At 47.2% G+C, this 10,000-nt stretch overlaps 1 protein-coding gene across 1 annotated transcript in view; it reads left to right on the top strand.

Annotated features, from left to right (window-relative positions):
• The window catches only part of RUNX1 (runt related transcription factor 1), a 183,982-nt gene that overhangs the window by 102,693 nt on the left and 71,289 nt on the right, over positions 1-10,000 (top strand). Inside the window, exon 4 of the mRNA XM_027634564.1 lies at positions 4,469-4,625. Coding sequence (XP_027490365.1) covers positions 4,469-4,625 — 157 coding nt within the window. The remainder of the gene's footprint in view (positions 1-4,468; positions 4,626-10,000) is intronic.

Raw genomic sequence — 10,000 nt, 5'->3', positions numbered from 1 at the left:
CCCCGGGCTCGCCCAGAAGTCGCCCACGGTTGCGACGGGTCCCTCTGCCACCCACGGGGGACACCCGCCCTCCTCCGCCGGCCCCGCTCGGGAGGCACCGCGTTTCCTCTGCCAGGGGGGGAAAAAACCCCATCAAACCAACCCACCAACAGTCCAAAAGGCATATTTCCTTTTTTTTTTTTTTTTTTTTTTAATTGGCTGTTGTTAATAATAGTAAAAAATCGAGGCCTAACCTTGGGCAGACCCCGCGGCCGCTCGGGGTTCTCCAGTTTCCAGAGTTCCTCGCTAAATCCGAGGAGAAAAGATGGGGAGGAGGGAAGGGGAGAGGGTATCCCGGTTCCCTCCTGTCCCGGGCCGCCGGGACCCTGCCGAGCGGTGCCTCCCGGGTGCTTCTCGCTCTTTCCAGCCTTCCCGTTACCGGGGTTCGAGTAAAATTATCCTCCCCTCGCAGTAAAATTATCCTCCCCCCGGTCACGCTCTTTTTTTAACCCGGGTCTGTCGCTGACTTCTTGAACGCGCTGCTTTTCTTGCTCCCGCTGCAGATACGCTTCCGAGCAAGGAAAGGAAAAGGTAATTATTCTCGTTATCCTTTTATCCGAGGCGGGAGCCGCACAGACACGCAGCTGCCGAGGAGCCCCGGGGTTAGATTTAGGCTCGGGATTTGTCGGGTTCGCGCTTTCTTTCGCGGTCACTCCCAAACCCCGACCGCCTCGGTACAACTTTGTTTTTTGGAGGCCGCCAGACTCGAGTCTTTTCCGGCGGCTTTTTGGGGAGAGGAGAGACGAGGGAGAAGGGAATCAGCTCAGCTCCCGGAGCTTCGGGAAATCCCGCTGACGAGGCAAAGGTTTATTATGTCTGGTCTTCTTGTTTTACGCAGATAGGAGTCTGGGGAAAATGGGAGGAACTAATCGCCAGGGTCACTTCCTAAATTCCCACATTTAGATTAATTATTACACTGTTACCCAGTGCTAATTGCTCGGGAAGTTCAGCTCCTGGAAGGCAGGGAAAAGCCGCTCCGCCCCGCCGGGAAGGGAGATAAGAGGAGTTCCCGGTGTTCCTGTTTTTCCTGGGGGATCCCTGTGGCCAAAGGCCCCGGTGGCGAGTCCCCGAGGGGCCACGAGTGTCACCGTCCCAGCCCCGAGCATCTCCCGGCGGGGACCGGGATGGAGAAGGGACAGGAGATGTGGCTCTTCCCGCTCCTGCCCGGCCGAGCCGGCAGCGATTTTGGGATTCTCCTCTGGAATGGGGGCTTTTGGAGGCAGAGAACTGTCGTGGTTAATGTGGAAATTGCGGGAAGCAAATCCAGGGGGTTTTGAGAGATGCCCAACGCCTCTCCCCCCGCCCGCGTTCACCGGCAACTTCTCCAGGAGTTTGTAACAGCGGGATAATTCAACCCGAGAGAAAAATAATAAATCAAAACATCCCCCCCAAAAAAAGACGGGAAAAGGTTTCCTTAGGAGCCCCTGGAATGGTGGGCTGGGAGGCACCTGCTCCTCGTCTTCACCTCCCCCCGAAATTCTCTCTCCGTGGATTGCCCAGAAATGAGTCCTGGAATAATTTGCCACGTGGAAAACAAGCTTGTTGGGTTCATACTAAATACTGAATATTCGCAAAGGCGTTTTTAAAAGTCGTGGGGTGTTGGGTTTTTTTGGGGTTTTTTTTTCAGACGATTTGGACCAGGAATTAGAAAATTCGGGTCAAGTGGTTCCTTCGCATCTGACAAAAAAGCTCTGAGTTTTATCAGGTGTTTGTTAACAACCATTGCATGAACAAAAAGAGAGAGATGGACAGTTTTCTCTTCATGTTTCCTCAGAAAAATTCATTTGTGGTGCTTGATCAGGACACTGTTTCAAACCAAAATTAAACTTTCCAGGCTTTTTTTCCCCCTAAATTAAAGAATGATTCTGAGAAACTTAAAAATTATTATACAATAGCTGACAAGCTGCTATAGAAATTCACTGTCCAACTGCTGTTAAGAAAGAATCTAAATCTTAATTTAAAAGGCCAATTTGGTTTGACTGATGCGGGAGAAGTAGGTAATTTAGATACCCGACAGACCTGCAACGCTGATACTCTTCTCACTTCTCTGGAAACACATATTTTTTAGAGGTAAAGAGTGCAACAAAGTCCTTGATAACTCCAGTCAGCAAGTCTCAGCTTATCTGTTTAGTCTGTTTTCTAATGTAAATGTTTGTATTTCTGTTTCTATTGTCTGTGACTTTTAACTCCAGTTTCTTTTCTGGGCTGTGGCAGCTTTATACTCGTTTCTGATTTTTTTTTTTTTTTTTTCATCGAGGTTGCCTTCGGTGAGATTTGGAAACTGTGGTGCTTTAAAATATTTGCTCTGGAAGGGCCAACTGCCCCCAGATTCACAAAAATCTTTTGTGAACTCTCAAAATCCCGGAATATATTTCCTTAAATGAACGTGCCAACATTTGCATCGCAGGGCAATGCCCTGATTTTTCCCCTTTTTTTGCTTTTCTTGTGCCTGGGATACAAGTGCTTGCATTAAGGTTTTATGGTGGTTTTTTAAGAAGTGAGTGGCTTTAGTTGGAAGTTGATTGTGAGACTGTACAAGGAGAAGAGTGTGAGCTTAAGCATTTTGAGCAGGGACTAATTTAGGCCAAAATCAGGGAAATTTGGAAAGCCCAGCGCTGAGCAGAGCACAGGCCCCAGGAACACGTTCTGGAACCCAGAGGAGAACAAAAAAACCCAACAGGCTGGGCCGGGGAGGAACGGGGAAGAGGAAGTCGAAATGGAGACGTAAAGAGGGAATTTTGACCCAGCGATTTGAAGTTTGCATGTGGAAGTGAAAATAAGGGTTATTGGAGACAAAAGGGAGAGCGCAGAAGTGAGAAGCTCGGCCTCCCGTGGAAGGAAAGGCTGGGAAACACCTGAGGCTGGAGGCTTCTCCCAAATCCTGGGAGGTGGCTGTGGCTGGGGAATAAAAAATCAGGGATTGATCGAGCAAAGGAGCTACTGATCCCGTTTGGAAAGGACAAATGTGATCAGAAACTGAGAGAAATAAAACCAGGCCGTGAGAAGCTTCAGCCGATTCTAAACAGCCTGGATGTGAGCTAGAAAATTCTAAGAGGAAGGAAAAATATCAAGCTGCAGCTCAGAGGGCACGATGAAGGGCTGCTTCCTCTTAGAATGTGCAAAAGAGGAATTAAAAACTAGCTGGATTTTTTTTATCTTTTTTTTTTTTATTATTATTTGTGGTAAGAGTTGTGTAGACTTAACTGGGAGAACAGCAATGTAAAAACAAGATATAGGGGACCAAACTCAAGCTCTTATTTTTGCCAGAGTGAATGGAGAGACACCCCAAATACCCATTTGGTTGCAGCAGGGTAAAACTGCTCAGAGGATTCCATCCTGCTCGAGAAATTGCAGTAAAAACCAAATTTTTCATTGTTTGATCAGTGTGAACAGTGTAGATACAAGTCAGAACATTTAAGATTAGAAACCTTGAGGTCTCTCAGGTCATTGCACCAAGAATTCAGTGAATCTTGTGCTCCTAAATGTTTGTTTGATGCTGGCACCAAGGTGCTCCAGCACAAGCATTTGGGGCCAGGTAAAGCCTTTGGCTGAGCCAGGGCAGATTTCCTTAGTTCAGATCATGGTTTCCATCCATCAGGTGAGGCCTGAAAGTCAATTATTTGCCTTTAAAGGGGAAAAAAAAAGAAGTTGTTCACTAATTTGAGATTAAACACTTGATTGAGGCCTGATTTTCCCACGGATTTACCCTGAATTTATGCTGGGACAGCTCTGCTAAAAGCTACTGCTGTAAACAAGCCCAGCAGCAGGTCCTGTTCATGGGATTTATGTACTGAAAATTACAGATGTATGTTTTGGAAAGCTGATTTCACGTATTTTTCATCTCAGAGTGCACATCTCGCTGGGTATTCCAGGGGCACATCAGTGCAAAACTTTCCAGTCCAGTTGTTAAGAAAAACAGGGTTTGAAACGGTGGGAAATCCACAACGAGGTGTAAAAAAAGATGCACCTTATATAATATTATTGTGGTAATATCATAGATGCAATGATATATATAAAAAAAAAATCAGTCTTTTAGATCCTTCAGGAAATTCAGGAAACATGGGGAAGAACAGTGGAAAAGAGTTGGGAAGCATTTTAGTGCAGTAAGAGGTCAAAAACCAGCACTACTGACACCACTCAGCAGTGAGCCTGCACGTAACTTGTCTGCTCAGAGTTACAATTCTACAATCAGAATTGCAAAAAAAAACATTTGGCTTGATTAAAGAACGACAAAGTGGACAAGGTTTTGGGGAAGAAGAGGATTCCCATTGGAGCAAAGTAGGAATGGAAGCGATTCCCGTCTTCCCAAAAGAGCTTCTTAGACTTAGACTTCTTAGACGTCTTAGACTTCTCCACCCAGATTTTCGCTGCTGCTCCTTTTTCCTCGTTTTTTTCCCAGCTGAGGGGGTCTTGCTCCTTGATTTCGCAGGTGGTGGCCTTGGGGGACGTCCCCGACGGGACGCTGGTGACGGTGATGGCCGGGAACGACGAGAACTACTCGGCGGAGCTGCGGAACGCCACGGCCGCCATGAAGAACCAGGTGGCGCGGTTCAACGACCTCCGCTTCGTGGGCAGGAGCGGGAGAGGTACCTCTTTGCTCTCAGTTGCACCCCCCTGCTCACCTGGGCACCGGGCAAATTCCCCGGGGTGGGCTCGCAGGGGCCGCTTCCGAAGGGTGGTTTTCCTCGTTTCGCCGTCGCCCGTCCCCTCGGCGTCGCTTCGGGTTTTCGAGCGGCGAAATCTCGGTTGGAAAAAAGCAGAAACAAAAAGTCAAAACCTCAAAGCAAGTGGTATTTTGACTCCAGAGGCTGCCCCTGCTGGCTTAGAGCAGTGCGGTGTTACCTGTGGTTAAGCTCAAGTGGCGTGTTTTGAGTTCAAAATGAGAATTTTTGGCTTGCGTGGGGACTCGTGATGGGGTTCCCCTTCTGGTTTCTGCAGCAGAGTGAGTCTCTCTCAATATTCCCTGCACAGTACAAATATTTCCTGCGTAGATCTGAAAATTCTGCGGGTTCATCCCAACCTGCTGAAGACACAGGGCATGTTTTCCAGCCTGTTTTCCCCTCAGGATGCACCAGTCCTGTTAGTTAATGTCTGCTGCAAAGCTGATGGGAGAGAGCAGGCAGAACAGAGGGGTTTGATACCTGACTTGCTCTATCTCTGCCATAACCAGTAATTACTGGTATGTAAGTAAAAAGGCCTTTGGAGCATCAATAACAAACAGGATTTGGAGTTGACTTAGGCTGGGACCACTTAAAAATGTCATCTGGAAGATGCAAACAGAACCCGACTCGTGCGGCTCACGCCGCCCGTGGGTGGGGAGGTGCACAGAGCTTGACCCAAAAAAAACCAACATAAAGACCCTTTGCAGCCTCAGCCTTTGGCTCCAAGCCATAATCTTAAACCCCATAAGTTCCAAACCATCGTGTTTACCGTCCTATTAGTTTATTTTAAGTACTTCCCTTAAGGGGAGTTTGGGGAGGTTCGGTCAGACCCGCAGAAGAGAAGCCAGAGAGTTGTTGTTGCTCAGAGGGAGCTCGGAAGAAAGATCAGCCTCTCTCTCTCTCTTAAGGTCAAGGATGAAAAACTGTCACATCTCCTGTGTGACTTCATGTGATGTTTACTTATGTTTGTCTGGAGGTAAAACTGGCAGGTTTTTGTGGTGTTCCAAACACCGCCGTGTTGTTCCAGGACAACTCGGTGCCGTAACACTCACAATTCCAAGTGAGAGCAGCTACTGCACTTCAGTAGGTTTCCTTTCAGAGCAACCCGTGTCTCTCAGAACCAGATGGAATGCTCCTGAGGGGTTGCTGATCCCTCCTGACCGTTTTCCCTTCCCTCTCTGCCCGTGTGAGCATCCGACCCGGTGCCCGGTGTGCGGTTGCCCGCGTGGCCCTTCGGGAGAGTTACAAGGGTGACCCACTTTTGCTTGCTCACTCCCCAAGTGTTTTGCTCCCCAATGGGAGATGGGTCAGGCTTCTTCAGAGCGAGGAAGTGATGCTGATTATACATCACAGCCTTTATTTCCCTTTGAAGTGAAATGCAGCTGGAGATCCCCTTCCAATGTAAATACGGTCGCAACGGTGGCAGAGCGCGGCCCCGCCGAAACATCGTGCAAGCAGTAAATACTTTATAGGAATAAAACATCAACCCAGCTCCTCTGTCTCTCCTGCAGCATTTTTAGCTGAGGATACAGAGGCAGATGTCTTTCAAATTGTGTTGTTTGGGCCGTCTTCAAATGCACTCGGTGGAAAACACCCGCAGCTGAGAACGTAGCTTCATAATACTAGCAAAGAATAATAATAGGGTAATGCAGAGAAAATTATATCCATTTACTGAAAACATGAGGGATGCTGTAATGTCTGAAAGTATCAGTCATTAAACGTGTTCATTTGTTATATTAAAGGTACCACCTTTTCAGTAAATGGAATTTGCATTATGATTCAGAGATGACTGTTTAGAAGATTCAAATGAATAGCTGGCAGAGTGGCGGAGAAGCTAATAAAAACAAACCTGTAGTTCAGTTCCTGGCCATGGTAATGAAGCTAGAAATCATAACAGTGAACTGTGTGAGTCTCAAGGTCAAAATCCAGCAGCTGAGAGAAAACAGTCCCTATTCATGCAGCAAAGCCTGGCAGGGAGCACCGTGGAGCCCCTTACCCTGCTGGGAGTGGTTGCCAGTAGCTGGTCACTCACCCCCAAGACATAAACCTTGCCTGTGGTGTGATATCCAGGGGCTCAGGAGCCTTTGAGCAGTGGAGTGAGTTGGGAATGCTGTGTGCTATTAGTCAGGCTTGGAGGTTAAATCTCATCACCTGCACTGGCCACCCATCTCTGGAGCAGTGACTAATGTATGCTTTTGTTTACTCCTGAACAGGGGATTGTTTTCCAAAGGTGGGGATTGTTTGCACTCAGTACGGGATTTCTGAGGTGCTGTTCTGTTGAATTTGTATAAAGCCTAAAGCAGAAAGAAGGTGGCTGCTTCAAAGGGCATTGCTTCCTTTGATACCTGGCTGGAGGAAAATTAACCCAAACTTTGTTTGCCGTGTAATATTTGAGCTCGAACAAGTTCAGCTGCCACCAGTGATAATGTGATGCCAGGAGCGTTGTGTGAGCAGTGGCTGAGAGTTCACGTTGGTTATGGGCAGAGTGGAGGCTCCTCGTGTCCAGCAGGTGATTTAAAATCACCTGGTGGAGAACAAGGAATGGCTTGGAGTGGTGATGGTTCCCTCTTCAGCCCCCCATTAAAATCCCATCAGAGCCAACAGCTCTGAGAAGGAAATTCTCATTCTTGACACTCTTAATAACCAGTTTAAATTTCCTTCTGTGGTCCTTCCATGAAATCCAGCAAGACAGTCTGTACCAGCCATTAAGACATCATCCACATTTTCCTCCTGGATGAGGGAGGGTCACAGCAAGTCCCCCAGAGCAGGGAGATTTATTTCTCCCAACTGACATTTGGCACCAGCCAAAACTTCAAAGCTCTCAAACAGAGTTTCAGCATCATTTCGTGTGGTTGCCCCGTGCTGCTCAGCCCATGTTGCTGTTTAGAATTAAATTTAAAATCACCTGGTGGAGAACAAGGAATGACTTGGAGTGGTGATGGTTCCCCCTTCACCCATATCACCCCCCAGCCCCATTAAAACCCCAACAGCAAACCATCACTCACTCCCTTCTGAGCAGGAAACTCTCATTCTTGACACTCTTAATAACCAGTTTAAATTTCCTCCTGTGGTCCTTCCATGAAATCTAGCCAGGCAGCCTGTGTCAGCCATTAAGACATCATCCACATTTTCCTCCTGGATGAGGGAGGGTCACAGCAAGTCCCCCAGAGCAGGGGGATTTATTTCTCCCAACTGATATTTGGCACCAGCCAAAACTTCAAAGCTCTCAAACACAGTTTCAGCATCGTTTTGTGTGGTTGCCCTGTGTTGCTCAGCCCATGTTGCTGTTTAGAATTAAAAAACCCCAAAGCTCTTGATTTTTCCTGACCCCCAGAACGGGAGCTGAGATTGTCACGGGTCACCCGAAACCTGGAGATGTTGTATAAAGGCAATTTGGCTCCTTTTCCTGAACAAAACAGATTTACACTGGGCTTGGCTGGACTCCAGAGTGACTATTCCTCACCCTGTTTTGAGAATGCTACCGGGCAAACCTGCCTGTCTGGCTTGGAAGTGATTTCTGAAAGAAAAATGTCATTTTTAAAGCTTGACCCAATCTCAGTTCCCCCCCCCCCCCCTTTCCTGATTGCCTGGTTAAACCAAAATTAATCTCTACTTTTCGCCCTCCATTCATAAACACCTCAAGCTTCAAAATGCTGCTGCTGCTGCTGCTGCAACAAATCCTGTTTTCTTAGTGTACAGTGAACCGGTTTAGGTTGTTGTGATGAAACACATCTGATGCAAAAAAGAAGTTCACTGGGTAAAATTAAAAATAAATAGTTATTTTGGAGAGGGAAAGCTCCATGGCTTGGGTGAGCACGACATATTTTCCTCATGGAATCACTAATCCCAGTTAGTATCTATTCTTTGCGGGGCCGTAACATTCCAAAAACCCCAACAAATAAACATGTTTTCCAGATGAAAACGATTATTAATAGGTTATCATAATAGTAGCTAATGGAGAGGTGCCTTGGCTTGCTGCAGGAGATCTCAATCTCGAGCTGGAGCTTTGTTTTTCAGCAAGGCCTTTTCAAAACTGACTCTTGGAAAGGGCTGGAAATTAGGGTTCCCTATATATTTCCTACTATCTCTCAGGGTTGGAGCCATGAGTCAGTTTTGTGGTGGTTTTCAGCTTCCACAGAGCCAGAGAAGGTGTAGCTGGAAGGAGAACACGAGGGAGGGATATTACCGAGCACAATCAGAAGTTTTTGCCATCAGGACTCTTCCTTCTGGATATAATTTTCGGGAGAAAAAAAAAAAAACAATCAGTTTAAGCTGGAATCACAAAAATACATAAACCCCAGAAACTACTGGCCTGGATTCCGAGTCCAATTATTTTTATTGGTCTTCTGAAGTCAGAATTTTGTTCCTTCTGTGCAGCTTCGCTTCGTGGCCGCGTTATTTGAGCATTTGGTTGAAATTTGCGGTGGTTTTATTAAATTTTTTTTTTTTTTACTTGAACGCGTTCAAAATCGTAAAAGTATGTGCAAAACAGAGGAGGATGCTATTCAACAGGGTCATAAAATCAGTATTAAGCAGGCGTCCGGGTTCTGGTCCAAGCCTTTGGAATGTTTCAGGGGCCGTGGTATCGGATCCCGGAGTAACGACGAGCGGCGCTCGCCAGGCGGGGATGGAAACGGGAGAAATCCAAGGAAAAAGAGGCAGTTGATGGAGTTCCAAAGCAACCACTTGTTTTTACGTTGGGTTGATAAGGATGTGGCATCAGCAGGATGGTACAGACAGCGGGAGGGCGGGTTGGCCACGGGGAGATGGGCAGTTCCTTTGGATATTGGGAAGGAATTCCCGCCTGGGAGGGTGGGGAGGGTCTGGGATAGAATTCCCAGAGAAGCTGTGGCTGCCCCTGGATCCCTGGAAGTGTCCAAGGCCAGGTTGGACGGGGCTTGGAGCAACCTGGGCTGGTGGAAGGTGTCCCTGCCCATGGCAGGAGGTGGGACTGGGTGATCTTAAAGGTCCATTCCAATCCCAACCATTCTGGGATTTTATGAAAGGAAGGGGTTGTGCCACTGACCCACACTGTTAGAGGGTCAATATTAATGACAGGGACTCTTCTCCCTCCAATCTGCTCTGAATGGTGAATTTTTCTCTAAAAGACAGAGCCCAGAAGTGATAATTTTATTTTTAAGTGACTTAGGGTTGCTTTGTTACACCATTAATTTGAATCAAGATTTCTGTTTAATCCAAGTGGCAGTGGGAGAGTTCAGGTTCTGGTGCAGGGGAAGAACTGAGGGAGCAGAGTCTGATAATGGGGAAGAATTGAGGGAGCAGAGTCTGATAATGGGGAA

Source organism: Corapipo altera, unplaced genomic scaffold (assembly GCF_003945725.1).
Source record: "Corapipo altera isolate COAL_440 unplaced genomic scaffold, ASM394572v1 0, whole genome shotgun sequence".
Taxonomy (NCBI): domain Eukaryota; kingdom Metazoa; phylum Chordata; class Aves; order Passeriformes; family Pipridae; genus Corapipo; species Corapipo altera.
Note: the sequence above shows the minus strand (reverse complement) of the source record. Positions and strands in the feature narration are given on the sequence as shown.